The sequence below is a fragment of the Muntiacus reevesi genome, chromosome X (genome assembly GCF_963930625.1).
Source record: "Muntiacus reevesi chromosome X, mMunRee1.1, whole genome shotgun sequence".
In the NCBI taxonomy this organism is placed as follows: Eukaryota; Metazoa; Chordata; class Mammalia; order Artiodactyla; family Cervidae; genus Muntiacus; species Muntiacus reevesi.
In genome coordinates, this window is record NC_089271.1 from 98,900,564 (window position 1) to 98,926,436 (window position 25,873).

The following is a 25,873-nucleotide window of genomic DNA, read 5'->3' on the forward strand; positions in this document are numbered from 1 at the left end:
CTGGAATGGGTTGCCATTTCCTTCTCCAGGGGATCTTTCCAGCCCAGGGATTGAACCCCTGTCTCTTTATGTCTCCTGCAGTCTCTTTACGACTAGCACCACCTGGGAAGCCCCAAATCAAGAGTAAGGAACCCTATTTCCACAAAAAAAACAACATCAATCCTGGTGCACTTCTGGGCCTCTTTTCTCCTCATTCACAAGTTGAACATCCAGCCCAAGACTTTTACAGAAACACCAGCCTGGTCCCAAGAGTCTCTCACACCCTGGCTGAAAGCATTCTGAGGCTGATTCCTTCAGAGATGTTAAGACCAGGAACAGAAGAAACAAGTTAGAAATACAGCCAAGGCTGGAAGCCAGAGCTACTACCTTCTAGTCTGTAGCTCATTCAAATCTCATTGCTGCTCAGTGCCCTTTTATTCATTCATCCATCCCATGCATATGGCCAAGACACCTGCTGTGCACTAGGCCTCCAAGGGGCTTGGTGAGAAAGATGAGTCTGCAGAATCTCTGACCTCAGTATTTCTCCCAGAATAAAAGGGAAATCCATGAACACAGTTCATCCTCAGGGTCACTTTTCTGTCCACATCTACTGTGTTTCTCAGCAGCATTCGGCACAGTTTAGACACTCTCACCTTGAAATAATGGGTTCCATGCTCCTGATTCTCCTCCTGCCTCACTGGCCACATATATATATATATTTCCTATTAAGGATTTTTATTGGAGATAATTGGAGATAAAATAAAACATCCTTAATGTGGCAAGTTTTTTTGCCAGAAGTGTACCAGAGTCACTGGAGAACCTGAATTGAAATTTTATATTTTCTGTAAACCTTCATCACTTTTTTCTGTAAAAATACCTTTCACTGGCCACTTCTTAGTGCCCTCTGATGAAGCCTCCTCCTTTTTCTTAGGTCTAAACTTTGGAGTGTCCTGAACTCAGTGTTTGAGTATATGCCTTATCTTTTTTTTCTTCATCATTTCTTCATCTAGTCTTCTGGCTTTAAACACGTCTGTATACTGATGACTTGCAAATTTCAACAACTGTCCAGCCTCTCTCCTGGGCTCCAGTTTATCTCCCTGACATTACCATGTGAATAGACATCACAGGCTGAATATGTCCCAAACGGAATAGTTGATCTTCCCCCTCAAAACCTTATCCTCCAATACTCATCTGCATCTCAATAAAGGTGATGCTGTTCTCCCAAGTCAAAAACTGACAAGGATAGCACAGGGAACTCTAGTCAATACTCTTATATCCTATATTAGAAAAGCATCTGAAAAAGAATGAATATATGTTATATGTATCACTGGTATTGCTATATACCTGAAACTAACACATTGTAAATCAACTATACTCCAATAAAAATGTTTTAAAATACCTTAGAGTCATCCTTCACTCCTCCCTTTCTTTCATACCTTCTGTTGCTGTTGCTGCTAAGTTATTCAGTCATGTCTGATGCTTTGTGACCCCATGGACTATAGTCCATCAGGCTCCTCTGCCCATGGGATTTCCCAGGGAACAATGCTGGAGTGGGTTGCCATGCCCTCCTCCAGGGAATCTTCCAGACCCAGGGATTGAACTGGCATCTCCTGCATTGGCAGACGGATTCTTTACCACTAGCACCACCTGGGAAGCCCCTTCACACCCTCACACCTATGCAATTCATCTGGTTATATGCAATTCACGTTGTCTCTACCTTCCAAACATACCCTGTATCTGACCACTTCTCACTGTCTCTACCATTAACACTTTAGTCCAAGCTACCATCTTTTCTTGGTGCCTGGCATATGGTAGATGCTCAATGAATATTTGTACTTTCCCTGTCCATTACTCCATCTCTCTACTTCTATTACTCAGATTAGACCTCTGCTATATCAATTTGTTGATTTTAAAGGAGTATATGACAGTTCTGCTTCTGAAGAAGATGGAGTAACAGGGGTCAGATATACCCCCAGAATTAAATTCATAATGTGTTGCAACCACTTAAAGTTTACCAAGTATACAAATAATTTCTCCAAAATAAAGATGAAACTACCAACCAAAATAAACCCAGAACTGACACAAATACAAAATTACTAGACAGGGGTATTAAAACAGTTAATATAATTGTATTCCATATGTTCAAAAAGTTACATAAGGGTATAGAACATATGAAAAGACCCAAATCAAACTTCTAAATATGAAAACTATAAACTATGAGATAAAAAATATTCTAGATGAGATCAACAAGAGATCAGCTATTTCACAAGAAGATATCAGTGAACTTGCAGACAACACAATAAAACTATTCAAAGGGAAGCACAAAGGGGGAAAAAAGAATCAGAAAAAGAAAGAGCAAAGCATCAGCAAATTGTGGGAAAATTTCAAGTGCCTTTAATAGAGGTGGAGTTGAAGTTCACAAAGGAGGGAGCGGTAGGAAATGTATTTAAAGACATAATGGCCAAAATTTTTCCAAATCTGATTTTTTAAAAAAACTGCAAATCCACAGATATAAGAAGCTCAATGATATCCTAGAGCAAGAAGCATGAAGAAAGCTACACCAAGGCACATTGTAATCAAATTGCCCAAATCTACTGATAATGGGTAAATCTGAAAAGCAGCCAGGGAAATAAAACACATTATTCACAGTCACAAAAGTAAGGATGGCATCCATTGCCCAGTACTAAAGATAAGGATAACAGCAGAACCTCTTTGAAGAGCTTCAAGCTTTCCTCCCAACTCCCAGTTGGACAGTAGTCTCTGGATGCCCTTGGACAAGGACAGCTTAATTTGTCTCAAATCACACCCAGTGCATCGCCACTGTCGGCCTTTAAATATTTGTGACTGACTGAGCCTTCATGCCTTCAGCTTCTGGCCTTCAGTGCGGCTTGGCACTCAAACGTCTCCCCGAAGAGTATGTCCATGCTCATTGTCCCCATGCACCACTTCGCCAAGCTCTCCAAGTCCTGGGATGAAGCCCGAGTCCAGACTATGCCACCCCTCTTGCCAGTACTGGAGAGGTACGAGCACTGCCTGAGGACAGGCATCAGGGTCTGCTTGTGATGTTCTGCATCCCTACACAGCACTGGGGCTCCTGGGAAACACTCCATACATACCAGTGGAGGGAAGACAGGAAGGTGGGCAGGGAGTTGGGGAGGGAGGTATACAGGCTAAATCTTGGTACAGTTCTGAGGAATCTTAGAAAACAGAGCTCAGAAGAGGGAACTAACTGCTGGTGGGTGACACTGGCTTCAGTGGCTCTTCCCAAAAGGCTGACAAAACCCTCCAGGTGACCAGGTTTCTCAGCTTATTTTATAATTCAGTCCATCCCGGCCTCAGATTCAAGATAATACCAGCCAAACTGTGCCCACTGTGACTGAGAAGGGAACTCTTCCATGACAGACAGCCCAGAGAAGTAGACAATAAGTCCCAGCCAGAAACTAGTGCCCCAGATAGACAATTCTAGCCAGTGCAGTAGAAAAAAATCTGAACAACAGGCAGAGAACAGTGCCAAGGGGAGGGTCATGTGCATCACGGGTGGCTGGGCGGTGGGCAGGCAGGCACACATAGACAAGGAGAAACAAGAGGAAGCTAGAAGAGGGGTGGGGTGTAGGGAACAACTTCTTGTTCAGGAGGCAGCTATCATGGGCTACTAGCACTTGACCTAAGTTGACTTCTTTAATTCTCACAGCAATCTGGCAAAGCTAATGTTATTACTATCTCCATTTTACAGATTCACACCTCAGCAGCATGGCTCCAAAAGCACACTTAACTACAGGGACAGCCTGGAAGGGACTTGGGCCTGAGTACTAGGAGGAGACTTGTTCAGCGCTGCAGCAGGCACAGCAGTGACCCTTGTGCCCCAGGTCTGGAGGGACAGTTAGAAGGGGTTCAACTGTGGATCAGCAGCCCCAAGCTGGGGGAAGAGCAAGGGCTTGGCACTCATTAGGCAAGCATGTGTCCTCGCTGCCAATTTGCCTCTCGCTATCAGCAGCCACCCTACGGTCAGGCTCCAGGCCAGCACCTCCATGGAAAAGATGCTTGACAACTATCTGTTGAATGAATGAAATCTCCAGTGGGACACACGGAAAACAGGGCTCTGCCCAACAGGTCTGGCAGAACACCATGCTGGGTCACTCCTTCGACAAGGGACTGGAGCCTCTAGTGTAGACGCCATCACATCAGAAACTTTCCAAACTTGGACTGCTTTTGTCACCTGAGGCTTTATTTCTTTATAGATCAATATGGGACTGGGACAGTGTATCTGACACCAGTCATAGTCAGCCCCCACCCCGCAGGATTAACTGAACCCTAGAGATAGCAGCCCATGCCCCTAGCCCCTGCTGCCCTCACTAAGAAGCCCTTCCTGAGCTCTACACGTCCAGATGCCCACAGGCCAGCTCTATCTCCTAGAGGCAGTCACTGGGCCCCTAGACTCAACGTGTCCCAGACTGACATGACTGTCTGATCTCAGCCCCAGCCCCAGTGCCTTATCTTAAGAACAGCACATCTCTCCCTATCTATGCTCAATCTACAAACCTAGGTAGTAGTCATTCTTGACATTTCCTCCCCATCCTCAAATCCTATTGGTTCTACTGCTGAAATTTCTCTCCAGTACCTTCTTCTGTGTCTATCCTGCCTGCTGCTGCCCTAGGCCTGGCCTCAACCCTGTCATAGTCTTCTGACTCATTGCTTTTTTACCTTCATATTTCCAGTCTGTTCTCTACCTTCCATACCACCAGGGTGAGTTCAGTAAGTCCATACCCAGATCTATGTGTCACTCCTGCTTCTAAAACCCATGGACAGATGCCCTCATCAAAGAAATAAACTTCATCAGGGCAGGGACTTGTCTGTTTTGTTTCATAACTAAGTCTCAGAGCCTAGCCCCATGGCAAGCACATACATATTCTGGATGTGTGAATGAATGAATGAATTCCTTAAACTTGCTCTGCACATTCCCAATCCATGCCTTGTTTTGTGTTCACTTTTCCCCACTTAATTTGCATCATAGACTTATCATGTCCTGATCATGATTTCCGTGCTTCTTTTCTGTCCCTGGTGAGATGATCACATCCATGTGAGTAGTGACCAGGAGTGCCTTATTCCCTGCCGGGTCCCAGGGCCAAGGAGAGTGTCAGGTACTCATTGAATGGATTGAAAGATCATCTACATAAAAAATACAAACTCTGTATTTGGACATTAAAACCCTTTCCTGATCTGACCAGAGCCATCTCTGAAGCTTCATCTCCTGTGAAACCATCTCATGTTGGTGCCTGTTGGTAGGGGGAGGTGACCAGGGCAAGTACTGGCAGTTCTGAGGCCAAGGGCCCACCAGGCACACAACATGTCAGCCACAGCTGGGACTCAATTCCATGCGCATGTGCAAAGCACTAGCACTCAGGGACCCTCCCTCTGGAGAAGTCAGCCACCATTTGACAAGTGATACTAAAAGTTCTGTGCATGCTCCACCAGCAGCAGGACCCAGACACTGACAAGAGATAGACCGAGTTGGCTGCCCACACTAGCTGCCTCCTATGACCACAGTCTGACAGAGATGGAGCAGACACTGGCTGGTCTGAGCTCAAGGGGACATGCAGGGCAAGCTCAGCTGGAGGGCCAAAATGGAGAGCCTATCCCTGCCCCAGGCCTGCAGGCTAGTTCTGGAATCTTCCCTCAGGCAGAAGCTGTAATGGGCTTCACTGTAGAAATGTCTGCCAAAATGGCAGTGGGCCTGGCTCTCAAAACCTGAGAGACCCACAACAGGTGCCCTCCTTCAAGGATCTCGTGAGGAGGGTGGGGTGCAACTCAAAGAGCTGAAAGCAAAGGCTGCAGTCCCACTAGAGTTTATGGGAGAAGCGCCACATGTACATGGCCGTGCCCTACATCCATTACTCCTCACATGCAGGGAGCCAGGGAATTCCCAGGGGTGTAGTCCCCGTGCTCTGACCTCAGATGCCCATCAATGCCCTGGGCAGGCTGGCAGTGGAAGTCGATGCAACAGGTGAGGCCCACAGGCTCCGCCCTTTCTCCCACCCCACTCCTCCTGACCAGGCGCACTCTTGGCCCCTATGTTGTCCCCTAGGATGTGGCAGCGGAGAAGGCAATGGCAACCCACTCCAGTGTTCTTGCCTGGAAAACCCATGGAGCCTGGTGGGCTGCCATCTATGGGGTCGCACAGAGTCAGACACAACTGAAGCGACTTAGCAGCAGCAGCAGCAGGAGGAGGTGGCAGGGAGGGTGGTTAGAGCACAGCCTTGGAGAAGGCCTAGCCTCACACACAGTCAGTGCCTCAATACCCCTAAAGCCCCCAGGGTTTCATTCATGCACTTGGACAAGGAACAAAGTCCCCCCACACAGCCACTTTCTCTCAAATCCCAGGACAGACCGGGCACACAAGGGCCCGTGTCAAGTCCAGCTCCAGAACTGACACACACAGGGCTCCAGTCCTGACCCTAAGGAGGCCACCGACCTTTCCTCACCAGTCAGACGGCTTCCGAGGCAGGGTGTCCCTTGGCCACAGTCAGCGTCTACAGGTCTGTCCAAGAAGCTTCCAGTCAGAGACGAGTTCTCGGGGGCTCAGCAGCACCAAGGGACAGTAGAGACCTCCCAAAGCTACTGTCCCCAGACCAAGGGGATCCCCAAACCCCCAGACAGCTTCTCAGCCAAAGAGCTGCCTGCCCTGCCTGAGGCCAGCAGGGGAGGCCGGCAGTGGCCCAGAGGAGCCCATGCCCAGAACTGAGGCGAGGTCAAGGCCTCGGCCCAGGGCAGCACTTGCCCACTGGAGAAACAGTTCTGCCCACTGGCTGGATGCCTGACCCTCTCACTGTGGGACCTGCACACCCCAGGCTGCCAGCAGGTGAGGGCTGAATACTAGGTTGCCCGGCGGTGGAAGCTGCTCGTCTGCTGAGACCCAGGAGCCAGCCCCTCCCAAGCTCCCTGAGGAGCCCTCCCTTACATGGAACTCACACCGCTCAGGGCTCTGTGTCTGGGGACCCAGAGTCACCAGCTCACCACCCCCATGCACCTGCCTCCTGGCCTTGTTCACAGTCTCAGCCCATCTACCTGGCCAGAGGGCAAGACAGGTGGAAACTTGGGAGAGACAAAAGGTACTTGGGGTGGGATAGGGTTGGGGGGAAATCCATTCCTTCACCTCCAGGGCTCCCTGGACTTGGTGTCCAAGAAGGGCCGAGGTTGGGGAAACGAAAATGAATGAGAGCCCTTGGGTGGCCACTTAAGAGGCCTGGATTTCTGGCTGCTGCCAGGTACTCAGACCCCCTCCACACCCCCTCCCATCCCCCATCCCACATGCCCGCCTCTCCCAGCTGCTGAGACAAAGGACCTGGGATATGTTGAGTTCCAGCTTCTAGAAGGGCTGGAGGGGGTTTGAGGGCCAGCCCAATGGAGCAGGTTAATAGCTTTCCCCACCTGCACATACGCAGTAAACAATCCACCCATGAATACAAGAGACATAGGAGAGGCGGGTTCTATCTCTGGGTTGGGGCAATTCCCTGGAGAAGGAAATGGCAACCCACTCCAGTATTCTGGCCTGGAGAGATCCATGGACAGAAGAGCCTGGCAGGCTCCAGTCCATGGAGTCTCAAAGAGTTGGATACCACTGAGTACGCAGGAAAGGGATGCATAGCTGGGGGACCCAGCCCCTCTCTAAGGGCTGCCTGGGAAGGCTTGCATGGCTCCTCTGCACAGAGCACAGGGCATGCACGGGGACACATGTCTGCACATGACACTCAGAGTCTGCTGGGGTGCACACTAAGCCAATCATGGGACTTACCTCCATGCAGGCACTTGACGGGGCAGAGGCTGTGCGGGAGGACAAGGGGCTTTGTTAGCTGCACATGCCATGCTTTTTGCCTGTTTCTGGAGGACGTAGTGAAGCAGGATTCATGTGATCTAATATCTTAAAAACACAGTGTGCTGGCTCGAAGTGGGAGTGCTTGGGTTAGCAAAGGTCCGAATGGACTGACTGTCCTGCGGGTTCTCCACAGAAGGGCAGGCGCCTATGAGCAAGGTGAGGCCAGCCCTCCCTTCGGGAGGCCATTTGGCCAGAATTATTCCCTGGAAACCCTTGTGAGAGACCACCCCACCAGCCCTTCACTTCTGCTGGGTGCCAGGTGAGGAAGACAATGGAAGGTTGCCCCGCCCCTCCAGCAGCTCCAACGAGTCCATCTCCTCTGCACTGGCCCAGCTTGTCCGTGGGGAAGTTCAAGTTGCAGATGGGCTGGGCACCTGCTGGAGAACTTTGGCGAGGCCAGGGCAGCTTGACAGGGAAATATCAGCAAGGGGGCAGATGTTCCAGGTGGACTAGGGCCAGAGGGCCAGGCAGACCATGCCAGCCCCCACAATAGGACCCCCGTGGAGTCCTGCAGAGGAGGCCAGCCTGGAGTGGACACGGCGCAGGCAGGCAGGGCCCAGATCAGCGAGCAGTCACTGCGAAGGCTGGAGGGGTGGCCACCTGGCCCGGGAGGTGTTTCTCCAGGGGCTGCTGCACTGTTTGTTTGCCAAATTGCTCCCAAGGGTGAACCTTTGTTTCACAACATATTTTCAACCAGACTTTTTCTGCAAACGTGTCTGTGTCCGCTTGCACACATGCACACCGTGTCCCAGAGGACAGGCCCGGCCCTGCCCTGCAGCACCTACCTGCCTCTGAGCATGGCCATGGCCTGATTGGAGCAGAAGCAAGGAGCACCTTCAGGAGGGCTGGGGAGGTGTGGGGGGGGGGGTGCCCTCCTGGTCCTCCCTGGGCCTTGTGGCCGGGCACTGCCTCGTCCCTATTCTGCAGGGCTTTTCCTCGGGCACCCCAGTCCCACCCTCTGCTCTGGGACCAGAGAGGGGATCTTCCAACGGTTTCTTTGCCAAATGCTCTTATCTCTGCTCTCAGCAGAGCCCAAGCTCCAGTGGTCATGTGCATGGGATGGCATGGTACTAATAGGAGACCCACACTACTCTCAGAGGTACCAAAAGCACCTAAGTCTCAGAAGAGGAGGACCCCCCCTCACTGTATAGGGACAATGGGGGCCATAGAGGGGGTGGGGTGGAGTCAGAGCAGGCTCCAGGACTCAATTTTCTTCCCATCACCCTCCCTCCTCACTTACATGCACTCTCTCTCTCACACACACACGCACACATGCCGTGATGTTTATTTTATATCTAGTGACTAGCACACTCTCTCACCTTTCGAGATGGAGAAGCCTTGACCGACTTAGGGGCTGAGATAAGCTCTGTTGAGCCACAAAAACCAATAACAATGTAATGATCCAGGTCCTTGACCACAGGGAAATGTGTATTTAACCCTTGGTCCCAGAGAAAGGGCAGCAGTTCTTTTGATGGCCTCCTGGCCCACAGCACGTTGGCCCTGAGGCCAAGCCCAAAGCAGTGACACTCCTGCCCTCTTAGGCCAAGTCCCAGTACCCTACTCAGCACCCTGTCCTGTATGTAAACGTTTCAGAGCTGTGGACACAGAGGAGAAGGGTTCAAAGTCCCTCTATGTGATCTTGCATCCAGCCTCCAGAGCCGAGTTGGGGCTGGTCCCCGAGACATCTGTTGGAGGCAGACCGAGCCCTAGACCCTAGATGGGTTCAGGAGAACCCATCTTAGACTCATCCCTGTCTCGGTCTTGCTGGATGACCCCGGGGCCATGTTTCCCTTCTTTGGGCTTCACTTTCTTCCTGAGCACATGGAAAAGTTTGTGGTGCTATCCAGGAGATTTCTCTAAGTCCCTGTAATGTCCAACCAGCACAAGCTACTGCTGCAAAACCATATCCCCATAAGCATTTGCCGGCAGGAGTCCCACAGGAAGGGCTTTACCAAACTCTGCCCCTAAGGAGTGCCTCCCCCATTTGGGCTGGCAATGGAGAGGCAGGAGGAGCCTGGGAAGGAGGAACCAAGGATTTTGTCCAGAGGGGCTGACCCCACACGAGTCCTGGATGCAAGAAACTCAGTCACCAGGGTTTGCTGCTATAACTGAACTTTTATTGAGAACATTCTATGTGCAGAGCCCTGAGCACACCATTGAAGAAAACAGGGAAGACACAGCCAAGCCCCTGCCAAAGGTGGAACAGAAGAGACACTGAGGGCCCAGAGACAAGGTCTAGCTCCAAGATGGTCACCATGGATCCCTGACAGGGAAGGAGGAAGCACCTACCACTGCTGTTACTGTGGGTACCGGAAACCACCATTCTCTCCCTGCAAAGAGGCTGGATCTCAGCCCATTCTGAACATCGCGATTCTACACTTTCTCCACCTCCCAGCAGCTAGGGCTTCTCTCAGGCAGAGGTGGAAAATGGTCGTGATGCTGTTGAAGGCTGCTGAAAGTTAGAAGGAGGATGGGCAGAGGTGGCTGAGGAAAAGAAAGGAAGAAGGGGAGGACTGAAGGGCTCCAGCTGCATGGCGGACTGGCAGGAAGCATCACTGGCGCATCCACAGCCAGACGTTGGCGACGCAGGAAGACAGCAGCATGGTGAATAACAGCACCTCCCGTTGGCGCCAAGTGGCACTCTGGTCCTCCAGGTTGCGCAGACGCTCAGTGATCATGAACAGCTGCAGAGAGACCAGAGCTGGCTGGTGAACAAGGTTCTTCTAGGGAAGTCCACAGCACACCAATGAGGGGAAAATATGACTTTAGACCAAGAAGGGCCTCTGCTGCACTTTGGGAGGAAAAGGGCCTCTGGGCAAGAAGCAGGCAGAGCAGCTGACCAGGGGCTGAGGGTGGGCCCAGTGGAACCCAGAAACTGGGCTGTCTGTGTTCTCAGTCCCCACCACCTTGCCCCCACCATCACCAGTTCTTCCCATTGTCTGGAAGAAGCCAGCCCACCCCAGCTGTGCTGGTGGGAGCCAGGGAAGGGGATGGGGGCAGCAGCACCAGAGTGAGGGCTTCAGGATGGGGTGACATGCAAGGCCAGAGAGGGCCACCAGGGAAGACATCCCTCCTGCCCATGCCCATGCCTGCTGGGGTCTCAAGCCAAGGAGACCTGAACTTGGCCTGAATGAACATGACCCCTGGCTCAGAACTCTTGGCATCACTCTCTATGAATAAACTTCTCTTATCCTCTGATGTCCCCTCTTCCTCCTCTTCTCCTCCCTTCTCCCTTCCCACATGTCAGGCAGAGAGATGGAGTTGAGTCTAGGCCTCAAGATAGGACACTGGAGACAAAAAGCCTGGGTGAAGGGGAAGCAAGCCTGACTTCGCTTCCACTGCTAGAAGGTGAATACGATTGGAGAGCCTGGGTATCCTCAAGGTGGGTGGCCCCACCCACCCAAGACACCATGATTCTGCCTCCCACCTTCAAGTGGGTCCCTGGCAATCAGACACTCACCTGTCTTCTCATGATCTCCATCTCCAGCTCATTGAGCTCTTCCAGACCAATCTCAGCCAGTGTATTTAACTGTCGGCTGATGGGAGATGAAACACAGAGAGTTAGAGCCTCTGGTCGTCCCAGGAGAGCCATAAAGGCAGATGGGTAAGGTTGTGGACTCCTCTGGACCATGAGTCTGTCCGCCTGGAGCTCTCCCCTTCTCTGGTCACAGGTCCTGAGGCCTGAGGGCTGGGAGCTGGCCCAGCTGTGGGATGCTAGGAGGCCCTGAATGGGCAAGGGGCCAGGGGGCTCTATGGCTGTGGTGAGGAGGCAACAGAGCCCCCATACTCCAAGCATGGCCAACTGTTCACTGCTCCCTCCTGGCTAGTCTGCTTGCCAGCTCCCTGGGTCCCTGCCCAAAAAGCCCCAGCCTTTCTCTCCTGCAGGGTCCATGGGATCCTTCTTACCGCTCATACTGGGACCTCATGCCCTGGGAGCCGCCAGGATTCTCCTGGGGTCGGGCACCGCCATGGCCTTGTTCTCCCGCCACTCCAACTCCCCGCAGCTGCGGCCCCTAGGGAAAGGAACCATCAGTCAAAGTATCCTGCTTGAGCCCATACTTTGTCTGGGAGCATCAGCGCACCCCATTGGGAGTCACGTGGTGCCTGATCCTTTGGAATTCTCCTTTGGAATTCTCCTTTGGAATCAGGAGAGCCTGGGAGTCACACAAGCTGGCTTCCTGCCACCACCCCACCTCCACCAGGCTCCTGGGGCTTTCCAGGCAAGACTTCAAGAGTGAGCTGAAACGCCAATATTTTGGCCACCTGATGCGAAGAGTTGACTCATCTGAAAAGACCCTGATGTTGGGAAAGATTGAAGGCAGGAGGAGAAGGGGACAATAGAAGATGAGGTGGCTGGATGGCATCACCAACTCAATGGACATGAGTTTGGGTAACCTCCAGGAGTTGGTGATGGACAGGGAGGCCTGGCGTGCTGTGGTTCATGGAGTTGCAAAGAGTCGGACACGACTGAGCGACTGAACTGAACTGAACTGAATGCAACAACATGGCCACCATTTTCTCTACAACATTCCCTCAAATGGTTAGTATAATTTTAAAAATTCGTTACAATGGAACAAAATGTAACTCAGCTGATTTTCTGTAACATCAGGTCTCCCTGCCTCCCCAGTCAGTTTGCCTTCCCTCCACCTCCTATAACCTTCACAACAGTATAACAACCATGTTTCTAAAACTGCCCCCATCTGCAGCAAAAGTAGCTTCCTTATCAGATGGGCTACAAAACATGAGACTCACATGATTTCCTGGAACATTCAGGTCTCCCTCCTCTCCTAAGGTGTTGCCTTTTCCCAATAAATGTTGCAATGGTATAACAACTATGTTTCTAAAACTTTCTGTCACCCAAGGTGAATGTAGTTAAAAGGATTGGCTACAGAAGGATGACCCTCAGGGATTCATGTGATTCCTGAGAAAAGTCAGGACTTCCTCTTCTCCAAAATGGTTGTCTTTCCCCAATATCCTTTGCAACAATATAGCTACCATTTTTTCTAGAACATTCCCTCACTTATGTAGAATGTAACTTAAAGGATTGGCTACAAAATGCTCAGATTCAATTGACTGGATTTCCTAGTAGCCGGAGAGCATAGGCATTTCACTTGCCTTACCCTAGTCCCAGCCCTGAGATAGATATAGATACATGTATATCTATATATAGATATATAGATATACAACCCTGAATATTCATTGGAAGGACTGTTGCTGAATCTATAGTACTTTGGCCATCTGATGCAAACAGCCAACTCACTGGAAAAGACCCTAATACTGGGAAAGATTAAAGGGAAAAGGAGAAGGGAGCAGCAGAGGATGAGATGGTTAGACAGCATCACTGACTCAATGGACACAAATTAGAGCAAATTCTGGGAGATAGTGGGGGACAGGGAAACCTGGCATGCTGCAGTCCATGGGGATTCAAAAAGTCAGACACAACTTAGAGACTAAACAGCAGCAATATATATATATATAATGGTTTTTATACTTTTGCATATTTCTATATAGAAATATATATATAGAGAGAGAAGTAGACATAACACATAGATATACACAGATATACATACAGAGATTCAAATAAAGATATATTTACTCACTTATTAATAAAAGAAAGTAGATTCATACTCCCCAAGCAATGTGTGTTTCAGACATTCTGGACTCTCAAGGTTGAACTAACAAAGAATGGCCATGATCTCTTACCAGACCTTGTTGCCCTCATTTGCCTGTCCAGTACACAGGAGCTTTGTCCCTCCCCCAAAGTCAACATCTGCCCTGCTTGACCTACCATCTCCATCCCAGAGCTGCTACAACTGTAGCAAACTCCCCCAAGCTCAAGCTAGCCACCAAGTGCCATACAGTACCACCTTCTTGGACTGGTTTGCAGCCATATTCCAAACCACAGCAGAGCTGGTAGCCTTTGGATCCACCTTCTGTCGCCGCTGAGAAGCACCCAGCAATTGAGATATATGCTCCTTCATTTCTAGGGAGAAGAACAGAGGCCCAAGGAACACCCATAGAGGCTATCCCAAGGCTTTATGGGCACAGAACACACGACAAAAAAAGATAGGGTCCCCCAACATCTTAGGAAGCACTCAACACCCATTCTCTGACATCTACTGGTCTCTACTAATCTCAGGTCTCAATTTCTTCATGCACTCAAAATATAGTGTTTACTGAGTGTCAAGCTCTGGGCTAGGTTCTTAAAGAGCAAGCGATGGCCAAGAAATAAGATCACAGCAATAAAAAATTGATTGTGTGTGTACAGAGAAAGTGGTGGCAGGAGGGGGGTGGGTTAAAGGAAATAATCCATCAGTGCAAATCAAGAGATGCATGCTCCCAAAACAATAAAAACAGGATAACAAGGCAGAAGGAAGGGGCTACTTCAGAAACAACATTGAGGCAGAGACCTAAAAGAGAATCAGTCCAGCCATAGAAAATCTGGGGAAAGAGGGAACACCTAGTGCAAAGGCTGTGAAGAAGAAAGAGTCTTGGGATGTTATAGGAGAGGCTTAAAGGCACTGTGGACTGGGTCAGCATGCCACAGCAGGAAGTATATTGAGGAGGTGACCTTATGTAGATCTTGTAGATCAGGGTAATGAGCTTTACTCTAAAGAGCAGAAGAAGGTACTGGAAGGTTAGGAGAGAGAATTGCATTGAATGATCTTATAAATTGAGCCCACTGAGTGTTTTGCAATAAGACCCACTGGTTGCTTGCAATGGGGGGGGTGTTCATCCCACCTTCCCCCTCACACGCAACAAAAGGCTCACTTTATCAATCCCATTACCCCACACACAGGTACCCACAAATACATGCAAACACACATGCGTGCTTCTGCCTAGCCATACCTGTGCATTTTCTAACATACATGCACAGGTGCAAACACCCAAGGGAAGAAACATTACAGGGGATCCTCACCTGCTGCCACTGAGTGCTCTTGGTTATCCCTAAAGCTTCCAAGAAGCAGGTCTTCATCCTTTGGCACTTGCATCTTTTCCTTGAGGTTAAGGACTGCTCCTCCTGCCATCACCACCACTTGTAAGCAATGACCAAGAATGCACAGGGACCAAGGCTCAGAGGAGGCTTGGGAAATCAGCTCTCTGACGAAGATATATCTGGACACGGGAGTGGAGCCAGACTCCCACTTTGAGTTCAAGCCTTGGACCCAGCACCTCCTGTTCCTGCTGTATCTCGCTGACTGGGTTCAAGATCTTCTTCTCTGTTACTCTGTAAGCAACTTAGGAGAAGTGATAGGCTCCGAATCTTTGCCTGGGAAAACTGCCCTGGCTCTCAGCTCATCCAATTTGACCTCATTTCTAGACAGAGGCAGGGGCTGGCACAGGACTCCAGAGTCAGTCAGTGGCCAAAGCAGGTTTAGATCCCATCGTGGTTTCTGCAAGGCCAGCTCTGGCTAGCAGCCAGGCCACAGCCCCCTTCAGAAAGCATCCTCTACAGAGTGCATCCTGCATTCCCCCATCCAGAGTTCCCAGGCAAGGGACATGGTTTTTGATGCCCTGGACAGGAACCATGAGAACCGAAGGAGGGATGTGCAGGAGAAGAGTGGCCTGCTTACTGGAGCCCCCAGTGTCCCCAGCCCTGCACCCCCTATTCTAAGTCAAATTTTCCCTTAGCTCCCTACTGAATAGACCTCAGTGGTCATGTTTATGGTCCACGTGGCTAGCCTAAGGTCTCCAGTTATTCCATCAAGTGCTGGTCTAGATGTTGCTATCAAGGCATTTTTTTTTTTTTTGTAGCTGTTGATGTCTATAATCAGTGAACTTTAAGTAAAGGACATTGTGTATCCTCATTCAATCAGTTGTAGGCCTTAAGAACAAAGACTGAGGTTTCCCAGAGAAGAAATTCTGCTCAAGACTACACCTCAACCCCTCCCTAACATTCCAGCCTGCTGACTTGTCCTGCAAATTTTGGCCTTGCTAGCTCTATGATGGCATGAGCCAATTTCTTTAAATAAAATTTTCTTTACACACACATATATGCATAGTGGGTCAGCGGTAAAAAAAAAAAAAAAATCCACCTGCCAGTTCAGGAGACTCAGGTTTGATCCCTGGGTCAGGAAGATCCCTTGGAGAAGGGAATGGCAACCCACTCCAGTATTCTTGCCTGGGAAATCCCAAGGCCAGAGGAGCCTGGTGGGCTACAGTCCATGGGGTCACAAAGAGTCAAATAGGACTCAATGAGTCAGTGCAACAACACATCTACATACACATACATCCATCCTGTTGGTTCCATTTCTCTGGAGAGTTCTGACTCATACAGACACCAAAGGTGAACCCTCAGCTCTTGGGAATAGCCTCAGAGCTCCTGAGGAAGAGGAGGCTATTTGTAAAGAAAGCAAGCACAACTGGGGCCAGGTGGGAGGGAGAGAAGGACGGGGGCAGGGGGGCTGGAGAGGAAGGGAGGAAGGAAACAGTGAGGGAGAGGAAAGCGGGGGCCAGCTCCCTTAGAGAGGGCGGCTGATCTGGGTTGCCTAACCCCCTCCCTGGTCCCACCTGTTCAGTGCTAGGAACAAGCTCTCTAAAACAGAGCTTACAAAGGCCCTGCCTGCATTCCTGAGGGCCCAGGAGAAGCCCTTTCCAGCTCTGGTGGAGCAGCTGTGATGAAATCTGAGCTTTCCGAAGGGTCACCTTAGGAGAAAGAAGTGTGCTCTGTGGGACTTAGGAGCCTGCGAAGCAGGAACCAGCCATGGGTTTCTGGCAGGCCAGCGTTGCCAGATTGAATAGAGAAAAATATAGGATGCCCACTGGCTTTGAATTTCAAATAAACAATGTTTTTTTTCCCCCTTTTTTAACATAAGTAAGCAACGTGTGGGCTTCCCTGGAGGCTCAGATGGTAAAGAATCCACCTGCAATGCAGGAGACCCAGGTTCAGTCCCTTTCCTTCACACTCACACTCACACTCACACACGTGACATTTGGGAAGTATGTCCACTAAAAAAGTATCCCATTTAATTGGGTACCCTGTATTTTACGTGGTAGCTATATGCCCTGCCTATCCTCCACATGAACTGAATTATTTGGACTTCAGTCTCCCCACTGGAAAATGGAACTAATAGTCTCCTCCCTACAGGGTGGCTGATCTTGAGAGCAGTCAAGTCAGCAGAGCTGAATAAGTATGGATGGACATGTGTGCGAGCTAAGTTGTTTGGCTGTGTCCAACTCTTTGCAACCCCTGGACAGTAGCCCATTAGGCTCCTCTGTCCATGGAATTCTCCAGGCATGAATACTGGAGTGGGTTGCCATTTCCTTCTCTGGGGAATCTTCCTGACCCAGAGATTGAACCACATCTCTTATGTCTCCTGAACTGGCAGGTGGGTTCTTTACCTCTAGTGCCACCTGGGAAGCACTAGGTATGGGTATGACTTTGCACTATTGACCTCAGATCAGATTCCTCTCTGACTACCAACTGGCCTTGATGCTAGCCCCCGGGTGGCTCCTAGGCCCTGAGTGCCCAGGTCACTCCTGGGCACTGGGTCACTAGGTCCAGGTGCATGCAGAACTGTCCCCTGGTGGCAAAGTACCCTATCACCTAAATCCAATCAAAGAGGGTGGGGAGACTTTGTTCCCAATCCCTATGCCCCCAGTGCCACCCAGAAACCTTGGCATTTCACCACCTTAACGTGTCTGCCTCTCTTGGGTTGAGCACCAACACCACAGTTTCCTTCTGAAATTGCCCCAAACTCTCATTCCAAACTTTTCAGAAGCCCCACTGTCTTGCTGGACAATCTTAGGGGCCCAGAGAGTGAGGGCACCCCAGGTACAGAGTGATATTCTAAATCTAAGGGGAGCCAGGAACATGGCCCAGGGCCGAGTGTGAGTGGTGGCCTGTAGAAGACCTCAACCCTAGTGGAAGTCTTCCAGACAACAGAGCCAGGGAACCCAAATATCTCCCCCAGCTGTAGGTTAGACTGATGACCTGGGAGCAGGGAGGAGGGGTGCAGAGAACATCTGGCTTAGATGTGTGTGTGTGTGTTTGCAGTGCTTTACACAAATGAGATCATACATTTGCGGTACATGCTGTTCTGAAACTTACTTTTTGAAGTGAACAGAGGGCCTTGGGGATCTCCCATGTCAGAACAAATCTGCCTCACATCATTTGAACACAATACAGTATTTTGCTGCACTCCTGTTTATTTTTTTTTTTCATTTATTTTTATTAGTTGGAGGCTAATTACTTTGCAATATTGTAGTAGGTTTTGTCATACATTGACATGAATCAGCCATGGATTTACATGTATTCCCCATCCCAATCCCCCCTCACACCTCCCTCTCTACCCAATCCCTCTGACTCTTTCCAGTCCTGTTTATTGACGTACTTGCAGGCAGTTGGGGTGTCTAAAGCCTTTCTTTCTTATAAACAATGGAGCAAGGAACATTCCTGGACATGCCTCTTTGCAAACGTGTTTTCGTAGAGCTGGAGCCTAGGAGTGGAATTGCGGGGTTCTGGGGTGCACGTGCTGACAGTTTTGAATGTTGTTGACACTGTTCCCTCTGAAGAGGCTGGACCAAGTGGGACCTCAGCAAGGGGAAGAAAGTGCTGGCTTCCTCACAGCCTTGTCAGTGAAACTTTCCATAAGGCATCATTATGATGGGTGAAAAATTCTCTCTACCTCATTGTTGTTTGAATCTATATTGCTTTAATTATGAATAAAGCTGAGCATTTTTCATATGTTCATTGATCTTCTGTATTTCTTTCTTGTGAACTGACTGCTGGAGGGCTTGAATCGTTATTAAAATAAGAGCTATTTTATTAACAGAAAGGGTTGGGAGTGAAAGCTCTCCCTCCCTTCAAGCTAAGCATCTCCAAAGAAAACATATCATCTTTTTCCCTAAAGGAGATCCTGAGCGTAGAGCCTCCACTGGGGAGCAAACAAAGCCAGTTAATTGCATACAAGTTCATGTTGAAATCTAGACAGCATCCAATCCCACCCTCCCCACAGAGCAAGTGTTCACCTCAGGCTGTTTCCTGCATGTCTGCCTGTCTGCCCCCGTCTTGTGTCTGTCTATTTTTCCGCCTGCTCAACCACCTGCCCCCACCAATAGCTTCCAACCACTGGCCTCTCCCAGCTGTTCAGTCAGCCCCGCACTCTATGGAGAGATTCCTGAATGGCTTGAGGTCTGATAGCCACGGCTGCTACTTGCTCCCACCTCCCTTGCAAGCAGAAGTGGGAGGTGGTGAGAACTGAGGCCTGGGGTTAGTACACCTGGAAGTGTCTCCTACCTCTGACGCTGGAGCTTCTTAGGCAAATTGCTTCCTCTGTGCTGAGCCTTAATTTCCCATTGCACATGGAAGATGGAGCTGAAATCCAGCTTCCCAGTTTCATGGTTTCAGGGAAGTGTGGTGGGGTTCTTCCAGCCTCTCTTCACCCAGAGCAGTGCTCTTTAAGCCCTTTCTTATGTTGGGATTCTATGGAAGAGGCCATTCAGACCCAGTGGGCGTGACGGTCTGCTGCCCACCGCTCCATGGACAGCAGAGTCTCAGGTAACTCCACATCAAGCCCCAGCAAGTGAGCCTGATATTGGCTGCAAACCCAGTTCTTCCAGGCATCTGGGAGCTTCCTCTCTACTTGCTAATGACACTTAGGAACCTGTAAACAATTCTGCTTCCTGCTTCTGGAAACAGCTGGTACTGAGGTCATGCCTGGAGCCCCAGGGCCCTCCCCAAGCCAGAGCCTGGCAGATGTCCCTCCATTCCTTAAAAAAAGACAGGAAGGACAGAAAGCAAACTTCAGGGATGGTAGCTGGCCCAGGGAAGGAGGTCCACTTCATGAGCAGAGAGAGGGAAATAAATGGCAGGGGACACAGTCATCAACAAGAAGTGACAGGGGGCTCCTTGGTTTTCATGTGTGGGCTCCTCTCATCCAGAAGGACTGTCTTAAAAAAGCCTCCCTACGTGTCAGGCGCTGGGACTAGGGGCCAGGTCCCCATCCTCATGGGCATCCTGCTCTCGAGGGCAGATAGAAACCGATGGGCTGGAAGTCCACGGCTCTATGGGGACAGGAGCAGGGCATTGTTTTGTGTTGGTCCTGCCCTTAATACTACCACATTCTGCTTCCCTGGGAGTGTGGGGGAAGCAGCTCCAGCAGAAGTGAGTTAAAGACACTGACACAGGCCCAGACCTGGTTGATGAGCCTACCTGCAGAAGGGGACCACTGAGATGCTCTGGGTCCCTTCAGCTCCTCCTGTGAGGGGTGGCTGCCTGGACAAGTCAGGGGGAGCTGCAACCACCTAGTTTAGGGTGATAACTGCTGGCTAATGGCCCAAAGCGTAACTCCGGACTGCCCTGCAGGTGGAACAGAAGCAGGACCAAGAGCAAGTGTGATGACAGGAAGCCCACCCTCTACCCCCTTCCCCCACCCTGGTCCAGCATAGCAGCTGCTCACCCCGCAGTTCCTTCTTCCTTTCCATCTCCCCATTGGCCCACAAATCCCTTCCACTGGAAGATGGCAATAGATTCCAAAACCCGGAGGGCATAGACAACTGTCTATCAGTCCCCTGGGTGCACGGAATCCTTGTCATGGGTGGGGAAGGACTTGTCTCCTGATTCCCCAGGGATGAGGTTGGACCAGGTGACCACACAGAGTCCTTGGCCTTGCCTGCCAGGTAACTCCTCACAGCACTGCACCTGCTTTCCATTGTTTCCATATCCAGTAAGAGAAATGTGATGTGTCTGTAGAATTCAAGACAGTCAGGGGCCAAAGGAACATGGCCCACAATAATGGAGAGGTGGAAAAAGTGCTGTAAAGATGCAAACACTGAAGGCTCAAAAACATATCCAGTGGCAGCCCCTCTGACCTGGAGGAAGACACAGAGAGGATAACTCCTTGTGAGTGAAAGAGAGGCCTGGCAAACTAATGACAAGGTCTCTAAAGATCCACAAAGCTGATCCTCTTCCCAGGGTCCTCCATTTTACAGACAGACAATCTGGGGCCCTTGACGGACCAGGGTGTGAGTCACATATGTGAGTTCACATAGCAATTCATAGACAGGGCTTAGATGCAGATCCATGGGGCTATGTCCCTGCCTTTAACTCAAGGACCTAGGGACCGAACAGGAGGAGGTCCAAGGGAGGAAATGACTCATGAGAGTTTCAGGAAATATCCTCTTGCCCCTGACCCACTCTGCCCTGCCCTTTACTCTGGCAAGACAGGGCCAGCAGACAAGTCATAACACAAGTAGGACACACCAAGGAGGATGGGGTGGGTCAGAGTCCAGGCTCTGCGATCCCGCTGCTCTGTCCCTCCTGCCATGGCTCCTCAAGAGTGGCTGTGTGATCCTAGGCAATGTACCTTGGTGATCCCACAGGAAAATGGCAGGGAAGAGGACATGGACTGCGAAGCACTTAGCTTCTAGCAGAGTTCTCACTGGAGGCTGGCACTATGGGATTTGCCCACTGCCCGCAGGCAGTCCTTGGCAGACCTGGTGGCCCTTGTGTTTGTGCCCAGCTTCAGCTCTATCAGGGACTTATCTCTGCAGCTTCCTGGGCGTTTGGCTACTCCCTTCTCCAGGATCACTCTCCAGCACAAAAATATCACCACATCCTTTTCAGCGTTTGATAGCAGTCCTGTGAGGGCAGAGACCTTGTGGGCTTTGCTCGCCTCTCTCTGTCTCCCCTGCACTTACTGCACTGTGTCTCTCGTGGTAGAAACTCATAATTATTGAATAAAAATGACCTGAATGGTAAACAAACAAATATTAAGGAACCCAACTCTCTTACCATGGTATTTTGTCTGACTGGCGCTGCTATCATTTCTCAACTCCTGGAAAAGTGAAGTCGCTTAGTTGTGTCTGGCTCTTTGTGACCCCATGGGCTCGAGCCTACAAGGCTTCTGCGTCCATGGGATTTTTCCAGGCAAGAATACCAGAGTGGGTTGCCATTTCCTTCTCCAGGGGATCTTCCTGACCCAGGGATCATTGCCCGGGTCTCCCTCATTGCAGGCAGACACTTTACCTCCTGAGCCACCAGGGAAACCTAACTCCTGGAAAGCGTTGCCCCAACTCTGTCTCCACCCTTTTACCTCCCAGACGTTCCTCTCCTTACCTGACTCTGGCCCACCACTCAACTAAAAGTGCCCCAGGCCAAGGTCACCAGCGTCCTCCTGACAGCTCAATCCATCTTACTCATCTTACTCAACTTCCTTGAAGCATTTTGTATCACCGTCCTCTCTCTTCTACTAAAATCACTCTCCTCCCTTGCTTTCCCAGGACTTTATACTCCCATGGTTATCTCGTGCCTGCCTGGCCTATCAAGCCCATACCCAGACTTCATTTAGCATCTTCGTGGTACCTCAAGTGACTCCAGTATCTGCTGTTTCAGCCTAGACCTCCCTCTTTCATTCCCCTAAGACACTCCACACCACACACTCAACGTACCACAACGTACTTTTCTCCAGTGGAAGTGAACCTATTCAACCTTCTAGGAGAATGGCTCACCATCTATCCTACTGTCTGAGCCCCCAGACTCACATGTGAGGGTCCTCCCAACCTTCTCACAACCCAGTCTGTCACTGTACATGGTTCTGTTCCCTCTATGATGGTTAATTTTGTGTGTCAACTTGACCGGACTACAGGGTGTCCAGATATTTAGCTAAACATGAATTCTGGATGTGTCTGTGAAGCTGTGTCCAGATGAGATCAACATGTGAATTGGTGAACCAAGTAACACACATGGCCCTCCCCAATGTAAGTGGGCATCATATAATCCATGAAGGGCCTACATAGAAACAAAAGGCAGAAGAAGGAGAAACTTGTTTGGCATACACACACACACACACACACACACACACACACCCCTCTTTCCCTTTCCCTCTCTCTCTGCCTGAGGACTTGAGCTGGTACATTGGTCGTCCCCTGCCTTTGAACTAGAACTCACACCACTGGCTTTCCCAGGACTCCAGAGGGCATATTGTGGGGGACTTCCCAGACTCCATAATTGAAATTGCATGAGGTGATTCCTTAGGATAAATTAGTATCTTTCTATATCTCTATATGTATAGATAGATATATTTATATTTGTAGAACTTTATTTCCTATGCATTCTGTATCTGGAGAGCCCTAATACAACTTCTTAAATATATAATTCAGTGTTTGAGCAAAAATCGTCCGAGTGGTTTATTTCTGTCTGTCTCCTGTCTCACCAACCTAGCGAAGCCCACTGCCATGTGGGATGTACTCTGGCAATAGTGGGAGCAAGAGGCCATGAGCAAGCCTATTTGAAACAATCTCTCTGCCTGCTGTATGAAGAAGAGGCTCAACAGGATCAAAGAGATAAGGTAGGAGGCTATGGCTGTCATCCAGGGAGTAAAGACTACAATGCTGAGTATGGCCTAGGGGCCCTGTGTGGACTGGCTTCCCTCTATCTTTCCAGTCTTGCACAAGTCTTTCCCTTTCTGCTGTCCTGGCTTCCTGTTTTCTTAAAAACATGATGGCCTTGTTGGCCTTCAGGCCTCTTCACATGAGGTCCCTCTACCTGGTTTTGTTGTCTTTCATGTTCTTTGCCTTACTGATTTATACTCATCCTGTAAGCTTGAGGTTGGATGTGGCTTCTTCAGGAAGGTTTACTCTGGCATCTTCCACCTCCAGACCCATGGTTGTCCTGTAGCAGAAAGTTCTGCATGCTCTGCTATCGCTTGTCTCATGCCTCCCCCACCAAGCTAGGCCCAAAGTTCCAAACAGGTAGGGCCCTTCTTAAGTCCCATGGCCAGAGTGGAAGCAGTGACACTCCCAGGTTGGCAAACATTGCACTCCACCAGCGCCCCTCCCTCTATGCCCAGTGAGTCCCAGGACTCTGGGGTGCTGGCATCCACCAGCCCACCCACTGCGCTCCTGTGATTAAGTGTAACCATCATGATACGAATGTTACCCAGCCTCTAGGGCCTCTATTTTTACAGCACATAAAGCCCAGTGAAACTGAATCCATCACGCAGTTTGAGCTCTTCAGAGAAATTGTTGAAAGCCACTGTTACTGGAGATGCTAGGCTTCTTATTCATGAAAACAGCTTTTGTCTATTTAAAAAAATCTAAAAGGGCACAAATATTTTTGTCTATTCTTCAGGCTTTCGGTCTGCCCATCACTCTCCACAGAGGGACCCTGGGAAAACCATTCTGAAGCCCATGTTGCCTCTCCCAAGTCCGCCTGCCCTGTGGGGACCTTTGACAGCTATCTGTGGCAGGGGAGCATCTGCTCTGGGGTGTGTTTTGAGAATGGCAAGGTGCCCTTTGTATTTGCCAGAATCTCAGCGAAGTCATGATGTCCACCCCCAAGCTTTTCCAGAGTGTGTATGATGCACTCAGGGCTGGGAGAAGGGGCAACAAAGACTCCTGTCTGCCATGAATAGAGTATTATGGGATGAACTATATCCCCTCTTCAAGTTCCTATGTTGAAATCCTGACCTCCGGTACCTCAGAATGTGACTGTACTGAAAGGAAGGGTCTTTAAAGAGGTCATTAATGTTAAATGAGGTCAATAGGGTGGTCCCTGATCGAATATGACTGGTGACCTTACAAGAAGAAGAGATTAAGATACAGACATGAACAGAGGGAAGATCATGTGAAGACATGGGAAGAAGATGGCCGTCTACAGGCCAAGGCAAGAGGCCTCAGGAGCAACCGACTTTGCCAAACCTTTCATCTCAGACTTCCAGCCTCTAGAACTGGGAGACGGTAAATTTCTGTTATTTAAGCTATCAAGTCTATGGGACTTTGTTACAGCATCCTGAGCAAACTAGTACAGGGAGCCTGAGTTATGACCGCAGAATAAAATCACTCAACACATTTTTAAAAATTGAACACTGAGTGTGAGCTAAGCACTGAGCTGAGTCCTGGCGAAGAAGTGAAGAGAACAAAAGTTATACATGATCCCTGCCCTTGTGGAATTAGCAGTTAGGTAGAAAGAGGTGGAGGGGTGGGTGCTGGGAGGATGAAAAGTTAACAAGAACACAAAAGCAAAGTGATCACCAGAGGAGACCAGCAGTGCAGTACAATTGGCTGGGGGTGGGACAATCTGGACAGACCTGGGTTCACACGATGAGGTCAGCACTTCTCTTGGAGGCCTTGGTCAAATGGCATCCTCTTGGTCCTTGCTCCTCTCAGACTTCACAGGTTTGTTGGGAGGATCATCTCAGTTAATGCTTCTACAGGGCCTGGCATATACTAAGTGTTCAATAAGGGCTGGTTATGATAATTTCCAAGCCCAGTTTGTGGCCCCTCTCCACTGTCCTTCAGTGCCTTCATTTTGTGAGATCTCAAGCCAGCTGCTCTAAGGGTGTGGCCGTGGTACAAGAGGGGGCTGGGGAAAGGGGGAAGCTCTCGTGTGTTAGTTCCCTTGTGTGGGCTAGGCTGGGACCCTCAGTGGCTGCCTAGAGTGCTAGTTTCTAACAGAAAGAGCCTAACGTTCCAAACCTATGTCTAGAACATGACCCCATCTGTGTGCTGGAGTCTGCCTGAGGAGTCTTCATTTGCCTGCCCAGCATTTTCAGAAGGTTGGCATCACTCAATAAGCCAGCTTGGGATAAGAAAAGAACCTAAGGCCTCTGGCTGTCATTCTTGGCATTGAGCCTCCATATTCAATCCTCGAAGGAGGCTGTGAATGTCACTGCCATTGTCTCATCACTGCCATGGCTTTTCCTATTAAAGGATGGATTACTTTCCTTATGGGGGACAGGCACAACTTTCACCAATAACAACCCTTGGCCCCATCTCACTCCAGACAAACAGCTGGCGGTGTTTCAAGCTAAGACCACGCTTCCTCCAAGGGGAGACTAAACTGTCAGTGCCCACTGAATAGTCTCACACTCCTGCCACCTTCAGAATTCAGGACGCTGAGCCAGGGCAAAAGCTGAGGATTATGTCCCATCTATGTAGAGTTCCAAAAAATTTCTCCCTCCCGCCCCTCCCCCAGTTCTGAAACGAAGCAGAACATCTTTTCTAGTAAAGGCCATCTCGATGAGTAACCAGGTATCAGGCAACAGGGAAGTTGTTAACATGATTTGTGGCAAACCTTACTAA

At 49.8% G+C, this 25,873-nt stretch overlaps 1 protein-coding gene across 1 annotated transcript; it reads right to left on the reverse strand.

Moving 5' to 3' along the window:
* Positions 1–10,401: 10,401 nt before the first annotated feature.
* FATE1 (fetal and adult testis expressed 1) lies at positions 10,402–14,877 on the reverse strand. The gene is made up of 5 exons (XM_065915472.1): positions 14,769–14,877; positions 13,714–13,832; positions 11,756–11,862; positions 11,310–11,385; positions 10,402–10,533 (listed from the first exon to the last, which is right to left on the reverse strand). Exons 1-5 carry the CDS (start codon positions 14,875–14,877, stop codon positions 10,402–10,404), a joined length of 543 nt encoding a protein of 180 aa, XP_065771544.1.
* Positions 14,878–25,873: the final 10,996 nt, after the last annotated feature.

What these genes read in the sequence shown, in the direction of transcription:
- FATE1 (XM_065915472.1), bottom strand. Translation starts at nt 14,877, where the DNA reads ATGGCAGGAGGAGCAGTCCTTAACCTCAAGGAAAAGATGCAAGTGCCA. An exon ending in AGAGCACTCAGTGGCAGCAG is followed by an intron (nt 13,833 to 14,768) that starts GTGAGGATCCCC and finishes TCTTCTCCCTAG; the next exon opens with AAATGAAGGAGCATATATCT. An exon ending in ATGAGGTCCCAGTATGAGCG is followed by an intron (nt 11,386 to 11,755) that starts GTAAGAAGGATC and finishes ATCTCCCATCAG; the next exon opens with CCGACAGTTAAATACACTGG.